Here is a 23,287-nt window from a genome sequence, read left to right as displayed (position 1 = left end):
TGCAACAATTCTGACAATCTATCTGCTTCTACTTATCTGCATTCAAATCTGATTACTGCACTTAGGGATGGAGGGGTAAAGAGGGGGTGATTATGGGGGTAACATGACATCACTATGAGCACAGAAGATCGTCTGTAATTAAAGGGGTGAGTGGACCAAGGGGGGGCTTCCGTCATTATTAGCGTCTTAGCTGGAGCGTCATTACTATTATTAACCCAGGTGTGTTTTCTCAATGATCCAATCCTTAGTGCTAAATGAATGGAGGGATGAAACAGAGGTCGCCCAATCCCGAAGGGGAGGCTTGCCACAGGAGATGGACCGTGTTGCCCATAGCAACAGCACAACATCTGGATGAAGTTGAACCTCCATCAGCAGTTCTGGTATCACCTCAGTGAGTTCAGAGTTTAACGTGGGACACAACCACACGTCAGCCCCTGGGCACTGCAGTATTTACTCAATTACTTTTTCCTCCACAACACCCAGTGTTTTCTTCTGTTGCCCATAGTATTTTTTTTTGCATTGTACCTACTTTAAAATACTTATAGAAATCTTTAAATATACTGTAAATCAACTAGACAGATCGGTAAACTGGGTCCAAATTCAGTCTCCAGTTGCCCCTTCCTGACACAACCCTCGCCAATTTCTATCAAGGGTGGGACTGGTACTTGGCACTGCATGGTGGGGTCGGGGATGGGTTGTTACGGGTCAGTGTCTTGCCCTGTGATACCTCGGCATGCTGTCAGGAACCGTTGGAACGAATCTCCGATCCTATTGTTGTTGAGTGGCAACTCTACCAACTGAGCCACTGCCGCTGAGCCACTACAGTACAAGAACTAATCTTTCTTGATAACTTTTCATCAGAGTCATGGTAGGTACTAATTAAGGCACAGGTTACATTGGATGGACAACCCTGGGACCAATGAACAAAGGAGCCTGGAGCCAAAGAGACATGACAAGGGACTGGGGAACCAGGTGACTAGAGTAGTCAGGTTGGGGGGTGGTGGTGGTGGAGCCTTGATGCAGGAGACGGGGGCCACTTTGAAGGGTGATCTAGCCACTTTCTCTGGCTTCAGTTGGTCCAGACAAAGTCAGGACCACAGGAGGCATTGATGGGACCTGCAAGGTCTGGATCACAGGAGGCTCAGGCTCAAAGACTGAAACGGGCAGGTTCACAGCAAAGAACTGGCTCGTTGACGTGGGAGATGTTGACTGACTCAGGAACACGGGAGTCATCAGCTGACTCAGGAAGATGGAAGCTTGATCTAACTCAGAAATAGTTAAAGGATCAGCTGAGTCAGAAACAGGGACAGTCAAGGCACTCTGTCTTGGTAGGCCTGGCTGAGGAGCTAAAGCTTGGGAGCAATCAAAGGTGATAATATATTGTCCTAAATCCTTTGTGGCCAAATGCTGTGATCCAGTCTAGATAGATACTTTATTCATCCCAATGGGAAGCCAGCATTATCCACACCTTAAGGCAGTAACAGAAAATAATAATCTGTGGACCAATGTATCCGTAACAGATGCAGCAGGTTTATAAACGGGACAAAGGAGTCACTTCTTTTGGGCAGATTATATTTCCTATCATTTTTTGTACCAAAATCTGTCCTACTCTGTTTTGGCTGATCCCAAACAATGAGCAACTAAAAGCACTTTCTTTACCTAAACTAATATTAACTGTTTCGGCTAGAACATATGCTTTTAGAAAAAAAGAGTTCATCCATTCTACCCATGAAACATCTGTGTCCCACATAAGAAAACATCCATGCCAGTCAATCTATTCCAGCATCATTGGTCCTGACACTTCCTTTGTCAGTTCTGCAACAACCTCAGCTTGTAAACAAATGCACATGTACCTCAGTTCATGGGAAGGACTCAAACTGCCAGTCGGGTAAAAGTGAATCACACTCTGCCAATGGTGCAGGAAGCAAATTGCACCAAGATGCCAAATCCTGCTTATTGCGGCTTAAAGATGTGCTCATTTAGAAAGGAGATGTTTTAGGGAGGAGGAGGGGGAGGAGGTGAGGCTGATTGCCCCCAGGAGGTTTCATTAACAGGTAATTGACGCTATGATGAAATGTCAGACACACAATGGAAAAGACACAGGAAGCATAGGTAGTGATGTCAGCAGGAGCGGAGGCTGCCGATTGGTCATGTGCTTCCCGGGCAGCTGCTATAAAACCTGATGTGAAGCCACAACAAGACAGAGAAACAGAGAGAAGAGACGACACAGCAGGACAGACCCACTCCTCCTCACAGAGACTCCACACTGAAGGTACAGGCACCGAACATACGTGCTCCTCACTGTGTGTGATACTCAGGTGTGCACAGGTACACACTCCTGCAGACGATGCAGTTTTCAGGTTTTTCCAAAAATCTCAAATCCTCCAAGTTTACGTGGACAGATTCAATGCAAATGGGATCTTTTTGCAGCTTCAAATAACTTGGTCATTTAACTGTAGTTTTTAATACGTCTTACGCTGCCACATCCTCTTTAATGCGTGTTCCATTGTTTTTCCTTTGTATTTGCTGCCACATCCTGCAGAAGCTTCTCCTTCGTCTCCTCATGTTTGGGGTTTTATGTTTCCTACTTTCACATCGCTGTCAGGTTGTTTGAAAGTCATATTTGGGTTGTTCTTGGCTGCATTGTTCAGTGTGATGACGAGATTATTTTCATCAGTTTTCATCAGTTTCTGATTTGTATTAGATAATGTGTGAGTGACTCAGTCAGTGACACTGTTCTGGCTGAAATACACAAGTTTAGTAAATGACAGAAGTGGTGAGTGTTTATTCGTCGCTTTGGAAGAAAAACACACGAAAGAAAACCTACGGTGTATAGTTTAGTGTTGAGGTGCACAGATGCTGTACGGGGGAAACGTGGGGTATTTTTGCAGTGTTTGTGTGTTGTCCTCACATGTGTTGCAGTTCCTCAGCATCAGCAGTGGCGTCAATAGCAGTTTACCTCGTGTGTGCACGTCATTCTGTGCGTGTGGATGTGTGTGAGTGTGCTCAAACTGTTGTGCCCTGACATGAATGCGTTTGGTTCGGAGTCTTTGTTTCTGTTTGCAGGAAAAGTGTGTGTGTGTGTGTGTGTGTGTGTGTGTGTGTGTGTGTGTCGAGGGGAATGCAGGAGTGTGCACGTCAGCATGCATGCAAGTGACAGTCAAAAGGCATTTATTTATTTACAGCGATGGAAAATACTAAAATTAGCCGATGTTGCTGGACAATACACTTCACCCATCAGAGGAGCTAAAACTATCCTGGTGTGTGTGTGTGTGTGTGTGTGTCTTTCTTTCGTTATAGTACATTTTGGTAGTATAGTCTTATCATAAAAAAACAGATGCATATCCATCCAATAGCCAAAAACTAATTAAATATTGGAAACAATTTTTCGAAAATTTTAAACCAAAACAGAACAAATAAAATAACCTCGATCACATTGTAGTATGTTGTACATCAGTAAAATATCCCATCAAACGGGGAAAAAGTATTATATATAAATATTAAATATAAACGTATGACACATGAAAACATACAAACATAGAAATGATCTAAAAACATTTTAATAAAATATCTGAGCTGTCAAGTGTTATTAGTTATTAGTAAAGTAAAAAAAAATCTGTTAAATGTGTAAAGTCTGTGGACCACAGGGTCAGTGGTTCGATTCCCGGTCCCGGCTATATGTGGAAGTGTCTCTGGGCAGGACACTGAACCCCTAACAGCCCATTGCCCTCCCCAGCTGTGCAGTGCCGGTCAAAGGTTGGTAGAAATTGGGGAGGGTTGCATCATGAAGGGCATCTGGTGTAAAACTGTGCCAAATCAACATGCGGACAAAGATCCGCTGTGACCCTGAACTCACGGGATAAACCGAGAGGACAACAACAACAAAAATTAACAATAAGATCAAAAATGTAACAAAATATTCAAGTTTTTATTTTCCCGGGGAAAAAACACGTGTATCTGTTTGTCCTGTGGGTCATGTTGCTGTAAAATGTCAGTAATGAAATAAAGTTTTGGAACTTTGGAAATGGAAAACAGATCAACACAAACTGTGCTGTTCTTCTTACAGATGCAGTTCTGTAGCTGTTTGCTGGTTTCCGGCCTGTTGTCCATCGCAGTCCTGCACTGCATCGTCGACAGCGTCAGGGTCCAACATCGTCCTCAGGTCAGCACACTCACCTGTAGTCTGCTCCAGAGCATCTTTGTGCCATGGTGGCTGCTGTTAAAGCACATCAGCTTGTTTTTGTCGTTCGGCATCTGATCCAGTAGTTTTTCTGATTTAGGTTGTTTGGTGCATGAATTTGTGTCTTTTGTTTCTCATCTTTTGGAGACTGTAGTAATGTATTATCTTAGTCGTTTGCTTAGTCAGAAAGTCTCTGTTTTATGTCTTTGCTCTTCTTAGTTATTTGGCATCCGTTTTGCTTTCGGAGAACTTGGTCGTTTTGTGTCGGTTTCTTATAATTTTTTTGGTCATTTGGAGTCTTTAAAGTCTCTTTTTGGTTGTTTTGGACGATTTGTTGCTTGGTGTCTGATTTTCGTTATTTTTGGGACTTTCATTTGTCGGCTGTTTTTAGTTGTTTTGGATGTTTCACATTTCATTGTGCTCATTCACAGACGGTCGTAATTAGGCTGCTGCTTTTCATTTCCATTTCGTCGTTTGGTCATTTAACAGACGCTTTTATCCAAAGTGACTTACAAGTGATGTACAAGGAAGCAAAACTCTAAGTCAAGGAGAAAACATCAAAGCAAGGTCCTATCAGAATGTAGTTTTTTTTAAATAGATTTAAGTTCGTAGGAAAGTGCAGAAGATTTCTGCTTTACATCCATTTGTGGTCATTTATTGTTGCTTTACTGTCATTATTCCACTTCAGGCTCACAGTGATGTTTATTTTCCGACTTTTAGTCGTTTGGCGTCTTTTTTTAAGTCATTTTGAGTGTGTGAACCTAAAAACATAAAAAAGGAGCAGCGTTCACACGAACCTGTGGCCGTTCAGGATTAAACCCTGAATCCAGCATCATCCAACATATGCCTGACATTTTCCACTAGCAGTGTTTTATTGATGCACAGATGAACTTGAGGAGTCACCAGACCTGGATCAGGGTCAGACTCAGACTGTGCAGAAACAGATCAGATTGTGTCCTGAGGGCCAAACCAAACGGCCCCTCCCTCAGCGGGGCCCCTGTGCTGGTATCAGATGATGAGTGAACAAAACTGCGAAGCCTGGAGGTGTTTTGTGTTTAGTCTGAATGAAACCTGATCGTCCGACTCATCATAGGCAGCAGACAGACAGGAAGTTAGAAACTGCTCGTCGTAGGAATCGTGATGTAAGAGACTGATCTGAGCGGAGGGGCCGTCCTGCTTAAATCAATGTTTTCTATGCAGAGACTCATGGAGTCAAAATGTTACAGTAAAGAAATATTTAATCAGGTAATGATGAGTTTGAACTCTGTTTGACAGTGGCTCTGTACTTCATTGCTACAGATTTGGAAATAATGGGTGTGATTTATTTATATCACTGATATTTATGATTTCAGCAGTTTTCAACCATCACACATAATTTTCTTTACATACTCTGCTTATTTCACCACCTTTACGTCCATGACGTAGCCATATCCATGCTCCAGTAGTTTTAGCTTTTATAATCAGCTTTGTGGTTAGTACACTTCTTACTCAAGTCCACAGTACGTAGCCTCATCCTGACGTGTTTTGAGCACCTTTACATTCCCTGCATCCCATCTTGTACTTGTTCTCACATATACGTAGCCTTATCCCAGCTTGTTTTGATTTGAGTACATATCCACATCCCGCCCTGTCCTTTTGTTCCAGCACTTAGACCGTCCCATGTCGGGTTCTCCAGGGGCCCTTTGGCTGCGTACTGAAGGGTCGAAAGAGGTGGGGAAGCTACCTGCGAAGCTGCTGCGATTGGATGACATGGGGAAGGTGGAGAATGATGTCATGGAGCCAAAGAGGAAAAGGAGTTTCCCTGGCAACAGTGCACCTCTGGACCGCCTGTCAATCAGCTCCATGGAAACCAAACAGGTGGCAAACAAGCAGAGGTACTTAAGAGTACTACTACAATGCGAAAATACTAAATGCTAATAATACTGTGTAAAAGATTTTATGAAAAAAAACGTAACAGTACCACACAGTAGAAATACTGTTAAAAAATTCTAAGGCAGCAAAAAATATATATTTAACATACTAATAATACAAAATCTCAACATCAAACTTTAAAATACCATAGAAAGAAATGTATACCACAGTGTAACATATCTGGTAGAGATATTAATACCACACTGTAACAAATGATTTATGAAAGTAGTAATACCACACAGTAAAATTACTGTTACAAGTAAAACTTCTGCAGTACTTAGTATTCAGGTATCATGTGTAATACCTACCAATATATTGGAATTTGTACTATTAGTCAATTACTGCACTTATTGATGGTACTACTACTTGTAATACTAGTGGTATTACTACTCCTGTTCTCTTTACTGTAATTACTGTGGACTTTAAATATCAAATAAAAAGTATATGATGTGTAAAAGCACCATGTTACTGTTGCAGCTGGTTTAGATTTGAACTAATTTAAGGCTGCAATAAATGTTTTTTTTTCAATAAGGATGTTTCTGCCGATTACTTATTTATTTAAATCATTTAGTTCATAAAATTCCAAAAATACTCAGAAACACCACCACAGTTGCACAGAACCCAATAAAAAAAAAAAAACAGGCACAAATTTTCACACATACAATTTCAAACCATAAAATACATTTAGCATTAAAATTGTATCAGTTACCAAAATATTGAATTTTCAGGAAAATTGATTTATTACATAATCTACTAATCATTTCACCTCCACTTGTATTTACAATTTAATTAAAGCTCGTTGTTTTATTCAACTCCAAAAGTGCCAATTCACAACCAAAATCATTTTAAGACCCAACAAATCCCCCTTTGAGCAGCACTGGGCGACGGTGCAGAGGAACAATCTTAATTTATGAGTAAAATAACTGAAGCTGCCAGATAAATATAGTGGAATAAGAAGTACATTTCCCTCAGTCCTCAGTCACAATAGAGTAGCAGTATAGTACATAAATGTCAACTAATGCATCACTGCACAGTTCCATAAAAAGTACTAAATTTGTACTTAAGTGCAGTAGTTGAGTAAATGTACTTAGTTACATTCCACTTACCTGTTTGTCTGTGTGTTTATAGCAAAGTAGTGGAGTTGCCACGGCGACGAGTGAACCCTCCCCCCATTGATAGGATCGGTATGAGCCGTCTACCAAACAGCCAAGGTTAGGCTGAGGCCCCCCAGACTCCGACAACCTGCCACTTTTCACAGCCACCACCCCCTCTGGACAGGTGTGGTACTGCAGGTCACTCAGTCACACTGACAATGGTACCGGGGGGTAAATACTGTACTAGTTACCCTGAAGGAAATGTTCTGTATTTGACGTTCATGAAAAAACACATTTAATAATGGTTTAGTTGGTTCTAGTAACATTGCTGTGAGACACAAACAAATCCTTATACAAAGATTCCTGAAGGGCTCAGCTGGATAATCCGCATAAATGCAGTGCGTCACACTGTTACTTGAATTAGTTTCACAACTTTAACAACATTCAGATTCCATTAATGTGGAAAAGTAAAAAGTATATTTTCTCACAATGTGCTTCTTTTCCACTGCAGAGGGAATCCCACCACCAGATGCATGAAACACAGCCAGTCCCTTGCTGAGCCACGCCCACCACCTGCCAATCATCCACCTTCACTTCACCTGGATACCTGCCCCCATCTATCCTATAGCTAGAGTGTTTAAAGATGCTGCATTCAGGTGCTGCTCAGTAAATTCATGAGGAAAATGATCAGATTTCGTGTTTTAATTCTGCAGCAGAAAGTCTTAATAAAAAAATGTTTTAGACTGAGATTTACACACTGAACTCAAATGTCCTTAGGAAAAACATCTGCACTGACATATTCTGCACTAAGGATTAATTAGCTGTCCTGAATCAATAGGTTTAAAATGAAATGAACATTATATGCATTTCTTCCAAACTTAAGTTGAATCCAACTGAATTTCATTTATAAAAAGGGCTTAGTATCAAATCTGAAAATGAGCCTATGACAAGATAAATCTAAATAGCAAACTTTGAAAATCTGTACTTCTCCAGATCTTCTGAAATGTAATTTTTTAGACGAATTTTGCCAACAACTACTTAGTGTTTAGACAAAGCTAAATGCCTTGGAACAGATTTAGCAACAAAATCAAATAGTCTGCAGTTCAACTGTGGTGAAACAACATGCAACTGCAAATGATGAACAACTGAATCTCTATTAATGTTACATTGCACCAAACTTTTTAACATTTAGTTTTGTCTAAAAAAAAACTGAACCCTATTTCAGCATTTTCAAAAATAAACTTTAGTACCAATAACTAAGTAACCTTATAGATTTCACAAGTGAACTAATGGATAGAACTTCATTGCAGTTGTTTTGGGCACCACCTGAATGCATCGTCCCTCCTGTGACTGACTGGAGGCGTTTGTGCCTCGACTCCAAATCTGAACACAGACACGACCCGAGTTTCTTTCTCGGAGCTTTGTTCACATGAAGTTTCCACTGCACCAGGATCTTGCAACTTTTGAATCTGACGTTTGCCAATAAAAAGGCACTTTAACCTCAGCTGGTAAGGGACAATATTGACAAAGTGCAAATGTAATAATGATGTCAATAATCAGTTCCATCCCAAAATTCAGTCATTTGTGTCCAAATGAAAATTGTGTTAATTTGAAATACATTAGAGTGAAAAACAGTTTCATAAACTGCAACCTGAGCAAGTGAATTAAAAAAAAACAAAAACAAAACTTAGAATGGAATTTAACTAATTTAACTAATTATGATGCTGATTATATACAAGTGAACTTTAGGTCAGACCTTCAGATATTGTAATTTCCACTGAGGTACAAATGAGGAGTGAATGTAATTTTGTTTAAATGGCCAAAACCACCACATTATTTCTTTAAATAAACGAGACACCTGCTTGTTTGTTATAAATGATTTCAGATTGTGCTGCATCAGCACAATAACTGACACACAAATTAGATTTGAGAGTTGAATTCGACATTGGTGCAGTGGAGACTAATGCTCATCGGTGAGGAGCGAGTCTACGTTCAGTGCTGTTTTTAAACGCTTTCTGCCTTAAGTTGAACTGTGCATAATAAAGAGTTAATGGACACTGTGGTAAATGTGACTTTTGTTCTCAACATCAAAGAAACAAACTGCTTTGTTTAATGGACTAATTATTGTCAGTGTTGCAGTGGAAAGTCACAGATAATAAAATCTTTTAAATTATTGAATCAACTAGAGCTGAACTAAAGAACAGATTTGCAGGTTTGAAGCTCGTATATGTACACAAACCTAAAAGTACTCCACTAAAATAGTCAATACTATATTAATATATTCTGCATAATCGGTAGTACTTTAATTAGTACTTGGTAAGTATATTTTGGTGCTAATACTTTAGTTCTTCCAAAAGGATTATTACTTGTAATATGTTTCAACCCTGAAAAAGACGAGTAGGATTATTTTTTTAATACTAACTGAAAGTGACTCAGTGGTAGAGTAATGGCTTTGGATACAGAAGGTTTGAATCCCACCCCACCCATCCATCCATGGATGGGTGTCGAAGTGAGTCGAAGTGTCCTTGGGCAGAACACGTTCCACTTTGGCTTCACCTGACGGGACGAGAGCTGTTGATCTTTGAACAAAAGTGTCAGTGAGCGACAGAAGAAACTGTTTTTTCACAGTAACCAGTTAGAAATCTGATTTTTGATTCTAATCAAATCTGTACATGAATTTACCTAAATACTACCAGAATATTGTTCTACAGAAACTTCATTTATGAGCCACACGTGAAACAAATCTGGACTGGACTTCAATTTATCAAGAGCATCAAGTTATAGGTTTTACAATATTCTTTCATCACTATATAGTATTTGGTATTTGTGCTTTTGAACTTTTACATTTAAGAAGATGCACTAGTACTTCAAAGTGAGATAACATTTGAAAAAAGGTTTTTAAACAACTTCGAGTACTTTATTTAAACTTTCACATCAGTTTGTGTATTTTAGGCATTTTTCCAGATAACAGTTTTGAGTACTTGTTCCAACACTAAATTTCAGAAAACCTCCACGCGTCAGGTTGGATTCTAACTTTACCGTAGAGCAAAGTGTTACTGGGCCATAACAGACGAGCCGAGAGAGGACAGCAGTTTGTTTTGAGTCTTTATTAAGAAAACTTTCATCCAGGACAGTGCAGACAAAGGACTGATTCTAAATAAGATCTTCCTGAATAAGTCCTGTGTAAAAGGTTTGGAGTCTCTGATCCAGATCAAACAAAGTTACCTGTGTAAACTCAGCTCTGCAGACAGTATTCATGCAGCTGTGCAGCTACTATGGGGTGAGGGGGCAGAAATGGACTGAAAACGGAGCTTTGGACAGCGTGTTAGCAAAACACCTTCACATTCTTTTTACTTAAACACTCTAGACATGATGGTAATGTGGACATAAAAAACTCAATCTCACCACAATGATCCTGCCATCAGCCATGTTGGCTTCTTTTATGTGAAACCCTTACTGTGGTAGCACCTTTGTCAGGTTTCTGTCAGGTGTTTGCTAATAACAATGTAATGTGAAAAAGGACTGGACCAACAAAATCCTGTTATAGACTTTGATTGAGAGAAAAGCGAATGTGAACATAAACAGACGGCTAATATTAGCTAACTTGGGGGCTTGTAGACGACGGCCTCCCACTAAAGTGGCCGCTAACATTAGCCGTCCTCTGTGGCTCTGAGGTACATGTGCTGACAGTAAGTCAGCAGCAAGAAACCACTTGGTTTGTAGCTGAATGCTAAGATTAGCAAACATTAGCTATGAAATAAATTATGTTGCTGACATTAGCTATTTGAGTTAGCCTAAGGTCACTGTTAGCATTAGCTGCTGTATGGTGTTTGAGATAAAGTTGAAAGCTAATTAGCTCACTGATAACATCGTATCTGTTCATATTGTGGATTCTGGATGTGGAGATAAAATGAACCACAGTTACATTTCTTTTACCTGTAAACTAACATATGTTTGGAGCTAAGTCATCTATAAGCTAGCACATTGCTAACATCAGTAACCGCTGAGAATCCGGCTGGTCTGACGCTGAAGCTAATGTAGCCGACTGCTAACACAGGGTTAACACAGCTGAGAGCGCTTTGACGCATTTTGGAGCAGATTTTGTTTTTTTGTCTTGACACCAGAACAATTTCCTGATATTTTAGACAGATTTCACATTCTGACTTCAGTAAGGCAGAGCTGGACCTGAGGGGGGGGACACGGTGGAAGATGTTGATGGGACAGAACAAAACATTAAAACGTGAAGAAATCCTATGGAGGGTATATCAGAGTGGCATCCGGTTGCCTTCCACACTGATCTTCACAGCGTGACCCGGCTTTGTGAGGCGGCGGATGTCAGCGAATCTACGCATCTGTTTATCTACACGGGACAAACCTTTCTTCATCGGACCCTAAGGAAGCAGGAAACAAAAATACAGTCAGACGATAGAGAAGCTGCCGACACGTTCAGGATGGTCTCATTCTACCCACTTCTGCCTTTGAATTCGGAATTATTATTATTAATAACATCTGTTGGTAGAGTGGCCACTAGGGTCTTCCCGACCACAGACCACAACTCCAAGTGTCCCTGGGCGAGACACTGAAGCCCCAACAGCCCTGTCCCCTCCCCAAACACCAGGGACATGCAGCGTTACGTCAGCACCGGCTCAGCTTTAAGAAGGTGGCATCAGTTATTATTATCCAGTAAAGTGATGTAGTGCTGCATTTGATTTTCCATTCGCACCATGTTCCAAGACGTACAGTCTGTACACGAAGACCCAGACGTCATTTACCGCCGTGATTTAGCTCTGTCTCAGATTATGGACGGAGTAAGAGACGGCTACATCACCAAAAAACTGGATTAGATTTATGAGCTAGAATATGAACTTCTATAAAAATACCCTGATTATACTTTTTTTTTTGTTGAGCATCATTTTTGATGCATAAGCAGTGGCAGAGTACTGTAACAGCATGGTATTAGTACTATAGTTCAGGATGTGGGTATTTGTACCAATGACAAAGTCCTTCCCCAGACAAAAACTCAGGTGGTGCGTCTGGTCTGGGGGAACCTCTCCCTCGACACCACACACCGTTAATTTAGCTTTATTCACATGAGATACTATCACATTAATATTATACTTATTACATATCAATAAAAAAAATATTTAAATTCTACAGCGTTCACAGACTTAAGTTCACAGACATGCTGTGAACTGTGACTAGTGAACAGGTGGGATTTGAAGACTCACCCTGCTGGATTCCACCTCTACGTTCCACTTGGGTCGAACGACGTAGTCTTTGTTAGAGGGCATTGGGACCCGAGCCCGGGCACAGAACCCAGGGTCACCGGGTCGCAGAGCTCTGCAGGGAAGCATGCAGACGAAGGATCCAGTTAAAACAATGCTGAACTCAAAAGGGATTTGACATCTGATTTTACAACACGTTTTTCAGCTGTTTTAACTTAAATGAAGTTACATTTGTAGAAGCTAAAATGTGTTAAATGTAGTCAACACATTCCAGTTTTGTTTCAGAATCCAGCTCCTGTAAAAGTGTTTGAAAGTCTGACTCACTTTTCTTCTCCTGTTAGCTGTTTCTCCAGGTCTCTCCGAGGCGTCTGACCTCCAGAACTACAGAGACAGAGGACAAAGGGAAAGAGACTCGTTGGTTTTGACTCATTATTCAACAGTGGATAAGTGAAGACAGTAACCAGAGTTCATGTGTATTTCGGCAGCAGAAAAACAGTCTGACGATGTGGAGAATTAACCCTCCAACACACTGACATCACTTTAATTTTTCCACTCTGAGCACAAAAAGCACCTGCAGAGTTTCCATGCTATTATAAGCTTTGTCCACCTTAGGGTTCAGATATAGCTGCTTTTCATCAACACGTACACGTGGACAACAACATCGTCATCGGTGTCACTGTTCAAACACTTACTGGCTTAAGTGACGTGTGTCCTGTGGATTCTAAAGGTTGGCAACAACGGGGCCCAACCATCCCTGGACAACAGCATTTCAACCTAATGAACCTCTGCTTTTCCACGAGATGAACAGAGGCCATGGCAACACCTGAAGATGTGTTTTGGTACATTTTGAGATCGTGGCAGAGAAAAGGGCAACTACAGCATAAATTCAATTCAGAAAACTCACCACTATTATCGTGATATGAAGCTGTGGGCAGGATTATTTTACATTGCACCACTGGCAAAAGACAGGATTGCGTCATTTCTGACGCGTCAATGCAGGTTATGCGAGAGCTCCATCTTGCATAAGTGAGGGGGTAACTATAAACAACTATATCTGAAGCCCTGCAGCAGTTATTCAGCATCAGTGCTAAAAAGATCCGACGCAGGGAATCAGGAACACTACCTGCATTTACCCAGAGGAACCATAGTCTACATTTTGTTCCTGATGCCCAAACAGTCCAACTTTGTTTTCACGCTCATACTCAGAAACCAGGTTAATAAATAATAATATGCAGTTAATAAAGATCATACAGGAGATCTGCGTCCACATGCAGCAGCAGAATAATCTGATTTCTCCAGCAACTCAAGACGGTTTTGGAAATCTGTCTTTTTGTGGAGCAGAGTGTCAGCAGAAGGACAGAGACACAGCAGAGCTGCTGTGGTCTCCACAGCACAAACTGATTTAAAAGAAAATCTGGGGAATTTAGACTTCGGCCGTCACACGGTTAGTTTCAGTCAAAGAGACTCAGACTGCATCAAATGATGTTTCCTTTCACTATTGTCCAGACTCCCATCTGCAGCCTTCTGTCCTGCACATGCGCTGCACAGAAAGATGAATACAAACCTGGTTACATATATATGTGGCAGAGAATTTCCAGGCAGAATGTACCTGGGGAAATCTGGTTTGTCTAATCCACAGATAACAGAACCCTGGGTTTGCTTTTACATGACAGCTGAAATATCAGATTTCTTGAATCACAGAACTGCTCCACTTGAAGGTTACACATCCAAATGTTGGATTTTGTTGAGATTATTAACAAAGTTTTGGATGATGTAATGAGGGACAGGAAGACTGCGTGTTCTGAAAAGCTTGCCGCTGTGTTTTTAGGCAGCAGGTGCACAGGTACTGCAATGCTGCTACTGATTCAGAAGTACAAAGACAACCTTTCTATTCACACTTCATTTGTGCTCATTTTCTTCCTAACAGAGAAGAAAATTGGAACCTGAATCAAACACGTAGCTCTTGTATGAGGGTAATTAAATTTAGCTAACTTAAGTGTTGTCTGCCTGCGTGTCTGTGTTGGCCCTGAGACAGGCTGGAGACCTGTCCGGGGTGGACCCCACCTCTGTCCCTATGACAGCTGGGAGGGGGCTCCAGCCCCCCCGCAGAACCTACACAGGACAAGTGGTTGCAGATAAAGTGTGGATGATGGATAGTCTACAAAGCAGGTGGAGAACTGGAAACAACAGCAGAATCTCTGAGAATGGAATCAGTACGTGTAAGTAGCTGCATTGGAAAATACATCTAGTTTATGTGATATTCATAGTACAAGTGCGAAACGAAAAGAGAGAGGGGATGTTTTTTGTGTGTACTCTAGTTCCTTTGTGGAGTTTTGACCACCTCTAACTGTCCTGTTAAGGTGCCATTCAGTCTACAGACTTGCAACCATGCAGTTTCAAGACTCAACCTGATTGGTGGAGAGAAGACGTCAGGTTCCTCCGCTCTCTCCACCTTCTGAGGTTGACTGGGGGGGGGAGGGTCAGGAAGGAGAGATGAAATGGACGAATGAAGGGGTGAAAAATGAGGAAAAAAAAAACAGACAACAAGCTGGGAGGAAGAACATGATGGAGAGAGAAAGAGATGAGTGATATTTCAGCACCTCAGTCGTCGTCTCTGAGGCATCTGCTGGTCCAGATCTCTCTGCTGTCGCTCCTCTCTGGTCATTCCCTTATAGTTGGACGTCAACCCAAAGATCGGCCGAGACCACTCATCTGCACTCAGAACAGATCAATACTCATCAGGAAAACAAACACCACATACAGGTAATCCTGCTACTGCAATATGGACAACACATACATATACTGCAAATATTTTATATAGTTACTGTTTCTGAACTGCTGTTTTCAAATAAATACTCTGTAAAAATAAAAAGTCTAGAATAGCATAAAGCAGTTATGAATAAATATTCGTACTGCTTCCTCACCCTCAACCACCCATTGTTTTCCCTGCTTTGTTTCTGGTAACTGGTATTATGAAGGGAGAGACGCTTACTAATGAGTTTGAGAGCGAGGTCTTTGTTGGATCGAGATTCTTTGGGATGTTTGTAGAGAAACATGACGGCCCGTCCAATCCCACTGTGCTTCAGAGTCTCCTGACTCACATTGGGAAGCTGCAGGAGGAGAAACACTTTGAAAATTGACAAGTTCTTTTTTCAACCCAGAGATTGACCCTGCAGGTCACCTCACACTCACCTCCTGCAAGATCCTGAGCAGCTCCTCTCTGATTCTAAGAGCAGGCAGCGATTTGTCTGGAAGAGGACTGATCCACTCTTTAATGGCCGACATCACTCCGCTGTCAATGAATGTCTCCTTTAAGTCCTGTCTGAGGGACAAACACCACCACAAGAGCTCTGACTGACCTGTTCATTATATCTTAAATCAATATCTGAACGGTTAGAACATGTGTAAACAGGCTAATGTGCATCTGAATGGAAATAACAGCATCACGCTGCAACGCAGAGACTTGTTTTACTACTACTTTGAAAAACAAAGAAAGATGTGCTAATGTTCTATATATTTTATGCTCGTATAAAGTATTTTGTCGCACGTTTATTAAGGCAAGTTGAATAATACAAATGACAATAACGGCTCTGATCTGTGAAAGTTATATTATATTACATTACACTGAAAAGAGCAGCAGACACTATGAAAATGTGTAAAGTAAAAATGGAGCACAAATACACAAAAGCTCTTACTTCTTTAGGTGCATGACAACTTGTGGCAGCAGTGTCAGTTTTTTCAGCGCTGGTTTCTTCTGACTGTTCAGAGTTCGATCCTCCTGTAGAAAACAACAACGCACAGTCATGGTTACATATTGAAGAAATGAACAATAAGCAAGTGCTGAGGCTATTATTTTGATCGGCGGACCTCTGCGGCCTCGTTCATCTTGGTGATCATGGCGCTGACAACGTCGTCTGCGTCACTGATGAATGTCCCTCCATCACGGTGTCGCCTCTTCCTGCTGTTCATGGCTTTCCTTCGAGCGAGCATGATGTCGAAGTCAGACATGAAGCTGGTGCTGAGCAGACAAAAATAATTCAAAATCACAAGCAGAAACAAAAAACTAAAACAAGTGCTGTAATTTTCTGAGGTGTACGTAATTTAGGAAAAGGAATCCAGAAAACTTCCGTTATTGACTTTCATGAAGGTTTTATCAGTTTGAGCTTGGTTTACCACTAATAAATGTTCCTAATAAATGGGAGTTTCACTGGTACACATCTCAGAGAATGTCAACAACAAGCAGCTTATCAATTTAAACCACATCGACCATATTCTCTACTTACTCTTGGCCGCTGCGGTCGACTCCATCATCAGACTCCGAGTCTTCATCTACCTGCTGCTTCATCTCCTTCGACTCCTTCTTCTCTGCCTCCAGGTCCTCCTGGTTAAAACCCTGCAGGAGGATGAGAGTCAGTACCACCAAAGCCACTAAGTTCTAATTCAACAAGTGTTTCCATAAACATCATTAATGAGGTTGACAACGAATGATTTTTAAGATTCTCAGTCATCCAGGTTTTATGTTATCTGAAGATTGTTAGGTGTGGCCCTCTTAGTGGATGTCTCAAGTAGTCTGATTCTTCCTGTGGACCCTACGTTGCTCTTCTTGTGTTTAGGTGTTTGGTCTTTTGCGTGGAGTGTCTTTGTCTCAGTGTGTTGGTGGATTTGAAGTGAACAGGTAGGTGGTGTTTTCTGAAGATCCTTTTAAGCTTCTCTGACACTTCAGCCATGTAAGGAATCACCAGGTTTTTCCTTTGACTCTGAGTCTCCGCTCTGTCAATAGTCCTTCTGTTGGATCTGGACACCATCTTGTTTAAGGCCCACTTGGGATAAGCGCAGGCCTTGAGAGCTGTCCTCAGATGTCCATCCTCCTTTTTTGGCTTCAGGGGAGGTCTGTAGAAGTCACCTCTGTAGGTGAAGTAGGTCTTGTTCAGACACAAGTTCAGGAAGGAGCAGATGTGATCTGGGTTGAAGTCGCCTCTGCTGTGCAGGACGTTGTCCTCTACTAGTGCTTCCCAAATAACTGTCGGTGAGGATGCTGGTGAAGAGGGAATTGACATCAAAGGATACCATGTTTCATCAGCATCATCCAGTTTCAGCTCCATGACGCTGGCTGCAATGTCCTGAGTTTTGTATGTGGTGATCAGTGTGTCCAACTAGTGGTGAAAGGATCGTGGCCAAGCATTTCACGATGTTGTAAGTAACTAATTTAATGCTGCTGACAATGGGTCTGAGGGGGGCTCCCTATTGTGTCTATTGGGAAGTCCTTACATGCAAGGGGGGGGCTTCTCCTAGATAAAGGTGGTGGTAGGTCACCCTATCCACGTCACGGCCTCTTTCCAGCAGTTCTAAGTGTTTGTGGGCTTTTCTTATCTCCTACAATACATGTGTTTACATTCAGACATGACCAGTGATCTGAAAAACCTTGGTCACCACTGATTTAAAGACGGGTAAAATGTAATCATGCTCGATGAGCCAATTTCAATATGAAGAGCAATAAATACAAGTCATACTCACAGTGAACTCCTCCTCCTCCTCGTCTCCAGACTCTCCAAAGATGTCTGCAATCATTTTCCTGCAAGAAAAGTGTATCAGAATCAGTGTCATGTAACAGCAATACAGGTTTGATTACTTCATGTACTGCTTAGTAAGAGCAATTTAAGACAGCTTTGGTTGGCCCTCAGTGTGGCTTCTCCAGGACATGATCCCTATGCAGGTAGAAGTGGACTGGCAGCTTGAGGATTAGGGGCAACAAGGTGCAACTTGTCATTTCTGGCACTAGGAGATAACACAGTGGCACAGTGCATCCAGAAAGTATTCGAACCGCTTCCACAAACGATACCTCATAATGAAAAATATGAAAGAAGTTTGTTTGAAATCTTTGCACATTTATTAAAAATAAAATCACATGTACATAAGTATTCACAGCCTTTGCTTGATGCTTTGTTGAAGCACCTTTAGCACCAATTACAGCCTCAAGTCTTTGTGAGTATGATGCTACAATCACACACCTATGTTTGGGCAGTTTCTTCCATTCTTCTTTGCTGTACCTCTCAAGCTCCATCAGGTTGGATGAGGAGCATCCATGCACAGCTATTTTCAGATCTCTGCAGAGACGTTGAATCGGGCTCAAGTCTGGGCTCAAGGACATTCCCAGAGTTGTCCTCTATACACTCCTTTGTCATTTTGGCTGTGTGCTTAGGGTCGTTGTCCTGTTGAAAGATGAACCGTCGCCCCAGTCTGAGGTCCAGATGCTCTGGAAACTGGATCCACCAGATCTCAATTTTGAGTGTCATGGTAAAGGCCATGAATACTTATGTACGTGTGATTTTTTCTTTTTAATAAATTGGCAAAGATTTCAAACAAACTTCTTTTACGTTGTCATTATGGGGTGTTGTTTGGAGAACCTTGAGGAAAATAATGAATTTAATCCATTTTGCAATAAGGCTGTAACATAACAAAATGTGGTGTGAAGACCTTCTGGATGCACTGAAGCTTAGGGCCTCGTGGTTAATGAAGCTGTGGGGAGTATACCACTCTGTGTGGTACTGAACTGTCTATATTGGTATCTTTTAAGGTAAGTTGGAAGTTTTAATGTCTGTATGCCTTCTCTAATGGTGCCCTATAATAATTTTATGGGTAACTATACCACTACATCACCACTGCACACTCAGCAAACTCACTCAAGAAAGAAAAACTTCCTTTCTGCTCCTTCATCTCATTAAATGTAAACACTTTTCTGATAGGGCTGATGTTTTCTCCTTGACTTAGGGTTTTGCTGCCTTGCACCTTACTCTAAAGCGGCTTTGGATAAAAGCGTCTGTTAAATGACTAAAGGGAAATGTACATCTAGTGCTATTCTGATTACATCTGATTCCAAACGCCATGTCTGAGTATGTGGGTTGTAACTCTTTGCCTTGGATCTGCTTCATGTTAGTTTTTCTCGGTTTTGTCTTGTTTTTGATTCACATATTTTCAAAGTGCTTCTGTAGTATTCTGTGGTTTTTCTGGTGTTTGTAAGCTATAAACTGTAATCTAGTGCTGCATGTCTGGAATTTCCTTCAGGTTCAATGAGATAATTAAGTCTGTATATCTGTCTGTAGGCATCTGTTCATCCATACATCTATTACTAGGGTAATATTTGTTTACATCTTCCTCATTTGCTTGTGTGATGGATCGTGTGGCTACGCTCACATTTGAGAGCCTGTAAAGATCAATCCATCAGCAGTTCTGTGAAGCTCGAATTAATCTGGATCACAGTACTCACTCCTCCTCATCGTCACCTCCAGAGTCACTGTCGCTGCCAAATAGCGCCTTCTCGTCCTTCTTCCCTGATGTGGCCTTTGACCTGTCATCCTCACTCTCGCTGTCTGAGCCGAGCTCTTTCAGTTTGGCTGCAAGACTCTTATCAGGACCCCCTAATTCTGCCTCGCTGTCTGAGTTCTCATCATCTGAAACGGCTCGACTCCTCTTCACTACGGAGGACAACAGGGAGAAACACATCTGAGTGCTGTACAGTTCGACCATCACTCTGAGCTGTTGTGCTTGCTATCGTAATGCAGCTCAAGTCTTCACTAAAGCAAACACATAACAGCCTCCACTTTTTGGGTTTAATTTTGTGATTTGTTCACGAGAACAAAATAAAACGCTTTGTCACTGTTCTCACTAGAATCTTATTTCCAAATAATTGTTCATTAAATATTGGGTTAATGAAATTAACACTGCCTTTCAGATTCCCACCTGTTGGATATGATCCAAATGTCTTAGAAGTAAAAAAGTCCCTATCAGAGGGGGATTATAATGTGAATTCCTTTTCAAAAACTTCCAGGAGACTTCCAGGTGTTTCTCCCTTCTACTTGCTGTAATCAAGTTGCATTTACACCCCATTGTCAACTGCAACTTGCACATTTTCCTTCAATAACTTACTCATAATTCTCTGTGTAAGTGGAGTGATTGTTTACACTTTACCAGGTTTATCTTTCTTGTCCTCATCATCATCATCGTCAGTGTCTGACAGAATGGCCTTCTTCCTCTTCACTGTTTTGAAAAGCACACAAGCACACATGGGTTACTGCAACTAAAACTGCTCAGAGAAATTCATTTTACAGAAAAGGTAAAAATAAAACCAGCTGAAGTGTGAGGTTTCATCCGAGGGATCTGGATTGTTGGTTATTTGTACCTGGCTTTTCGTCCTCACTGTTGTCTCCCTGCTCCCGCTTCTCCTCCTGCTGCTCTCCATCACTTCCTTCTGCAGCTTTCGTCGTTCCTACCCCCTCCTCCTCCTCGCTGTCAGACTGCATTACAGCCTTCCACTTGCCTCCACCCCCCTCTGCTTCCCCCTCCTGTTTCTCCTCCTCCTCCTCTTCAGAGTCTATCTGTGCTGCCTTGCGCCTGGCAGGCATCTCTGTATCAGAGTCAACATCAGTGCCGGACCGTCGCTCCGGGGATACCAAAGGTTTGGCATCCTCGTTCCCGGAGTCGCTGTCTGCGGCTGTTTTACACCTTTCTTCCCCCTCCATCACGTCTGAGTTACTCCCCCTGCGTTTGGGGGAAGACGATCCCTCCCCTCCCTCATTGTCGGAAGCTCCGTGTTTGACTGGTGACTCCTCGTTGTCTGAATTGCTTGGTCTATGTTTGACCGGAGAGTCGTCATCACTGTTGGCTGGACGAGGAGCCTCCACCTCAGACTCACTTTTGTCGTCATCATCGTTGCGGCCCCTGGTGGGCTCACCATCGGAGTCGCTGTCAGCTCCTCTGTGTTCCTCATTGTCAGAGTTGCTGGCTGCCCCGCTGGTCTCCATGGGGTGGGAAGCATCCTCATCATGGCTGCCCTCATCCTGATGAGACAAAAACACTAAATCTGTACTCAAACTGTTAAAACTTTACTAATAATACTAGTAATAATAATTATAAAAAAAAAAAAAAACACTTACGTGACTTTAAATGTCTGGTCTAAAAAGCAGACCAGAACTAAGATAATGAAACTGATTTTGTTTAGTCACTTGTGTTGAAAAAAAAAACACAAAAGTCTGAGGCAGTTCACATCTAGCTCTAATGTGAAGAAAGCTCATGTCATCTGTGAACTCAAACTGCTTTATTAAAAAATCAGAGCTAGATATTGGGAACATGAAATTTAACCATCAACAAAAGCACACAAAGCATCACATCTGACCTCAGATTGATGTCTGTCACTCCTCATCTCGTCGCCATCTGATGCGGGGTGTTCATCCTGAACTGGAGTTCCACCGCCATCATCTGTAAAACACGCAGCAGGTCGGAAATAAATTTGACTCTTAATACACAGGATGTGAAATTGGATACAATCAAATTCAGAAAATCCTCTCGTGTGCAGCTTCAAATTGCATAGGATACTTTTTGAAACGCTATCATATATTTCCAAAAGTGAAAAACTTGGTTAACTATCAATTGCTTTTCTTTAGATTTCCATGGGTCTTACTTCAAGTCCTGATTTGCACCTACATCATCATCAGCGTATAGATACAAGCAGAGATAAGACATGATAGAAAGAGAAGATTTGAAAATACAGGACCTGGAGATGCGAGCAGAAACCAGGATATGGCCGAATCTACGGTCTGACACTTGACCAATTGTCTGCATCGGCAGGTATGTCTGCAGTGAGGTGCTTTCCAGTGGGGAAATCCACTTTTTCTTCTAGTTTCAACACCAAACTTCATGCAGAAATTGTGCATTTTAAGGGTAACAACGTAGTAGCACATGGTACAACATGTACACATGGTATTTTAGGGGCATATAATGTGTTTGATCCCCTTACTAGGTCAGCACAGCTCCCATACAAACATATCACATATCATAGAAGTTTACTGTGGATTATTAATCCCGAAGGATAAATTAATTAGTCATCAAACAGTGAACCTAAAAAGTGGAGTAGGGCTTTATATTAGCACGATGCTAACAAGACAGGAGGTGAATTGTGATTCAGGTCGGACAAGAACCACTGTTCTGAAACACAAACACAGCCTGATATTCTGAACGTAGTATTCAAAGATTCACTGCGACACAGAGAAATCGGGTTAAACCTGTTAAAACACGAGATTCGTGAAGCTAAAAAGAGACTTTTCATTGTGCGGCTGACACCGACTTCACGTGGTTGTTAAAGTCACAAACAACAACAACAACCGTCTGTGTTTATGTTTGGGTCCCCAAACGTAGCGTGAAACCCGGTTCCGTTTACATGATTTAAATAGAAACCAAAGCAGAACGACCGCTTTTACCGAATCGGTTCCCGGACATGAAGTCGTCTTCTTCTCCGTCCATTCCTCAGACGAAGAAAGACTCAGATTCAGCTCCGAACTCAGAGGAAAGTCTCGCTTTTAAATTGAACAGCAAAGCGGGACAATATGAACCCGAACAAAGTAACGTTGCGTTGTTGAAGCTAAACAGCTACAGCAACACCGAGATCCAAAATGGTAGCACATCCGTGATTATGCGCATGCGGTCGCGTCGCAACAGCGTAACCGTGACGTCACAATTTAAAATAAACTTTATTTCATCGCGAAACAGCAACATAAATGTGTAATTGTTTTTCTTTTCTAATTTAAATTGATGTAAATATGTCAATCTTATTTTTCTGCATTAATAAATTACATAAATGGACTTTACTATGTACTATGTATTATGCAATGTAAGCATCTTTGTACATGCGAATATGTAAAAAAGGGCTTTTATGCCCCCAAAACAGACTCGATGTTTTTAAAAACAAACTGTAACTATGTGTAAACTCATATTTTGTCAGAGCAGCTGTTACACTAAACCCGAAAACCTGATTGAAACAAACAAACCTTTAACAATCAAGATTCTTAAAAAGTGTAGAAAAGTCATTTCGCAAAACCAATTAATTT

The 23,287-nt window shown here is 41.5% G+C and overlaps 2 protein-coding genes across 2 annotated transcripts; one reads left to right on the top strand and one right to left on the bottom strand.

Annotated features, from left to right (window-relative positions):
- Nucleotides 1-2,215: 2,215 nt before the first annotated feature.
- Nucleotides 2,216-9,242, top strand: ostn (osteocrin). Its single transcript, XM_067508803.1, has 5 exons — nucleotides 2,216-2,272; nucleotides 4,067-4,162; nucleotides 5,825-6,054; nucleotides 7,220-7,369; nucleotides 7,697-9,242. Exons 2-4 carry the CDS (start codon nucleotides 4,067-4,069, stop codon nucleotides 7,305-7,307), a joined length of 414 nt encoding a protein of 137 aa, XP_067364904.1. The 5' UTR covers nucleotides 2,216-2,272; the 3' UTR covers nucleotides 7,308-7,369; nucleotides 7,697-9,242.
- Nucleotides 9,243-11,383: 2,141 nt separating this feature from the next.
- On the bottom strand, nucleotides 11,384-22,875 carry LOC137128780 (protein IWS1 homolog). Its single transcript, XM_067507304.1, has 15 exons — nucleotides 22,661-22,875; nucleotides 21,580-21,662; nucleotides 20,587-21,244; nucleotides 20,376-20,444; nucleotides 19,675-19,882; nucleotides 17,925-17,982; nucleotides 16,694-16,803; nucleotides 16,278-16,428; nucleotides 16,106-16,188; nucleotides 15,603-15,732; nucleotides 15,403-15,520; nucleotides 15,011-15,122; nucleotides 12,735-12,791; nucleotides 12,414-12,525; nucleotides 11,384-11,576 (listed from the first exon to the last, which is right to left on the bottom strand). Exons 1-15 carry the CDS (start codon nucleotides 22,701-22,703, stop codon nucleotides 11,451-11,453), a joined length of 2,118 nt encoding a protein of 705 aa, XP_067363405.1. The 5' UTR covers nucleotides 22,704-22,875; the 3' UTR covers nucleotides 11,384-11,450.
- Between the last annotated feature and the right edge of the window lie 412 nt (nucleotides 22,876-23,287).

This window comes from Channa argus, chromosome 6 (assembly GCF_033026475.1).
Source record: "Channa argus isolate prfri chromosome 6, Channa argus male v1.0, whole genome shotgun sequence".
Lineage (NCBI taxonomy): Eukaryota > Metazoa > Chordata > Actinopteri > Anabantiformes > Channidae > Channa > Channa argus.
Note: the sequence above shows the minus strand (reverse complement) of the source record. Positions and strands in the feature narration are given on the sequence as shown.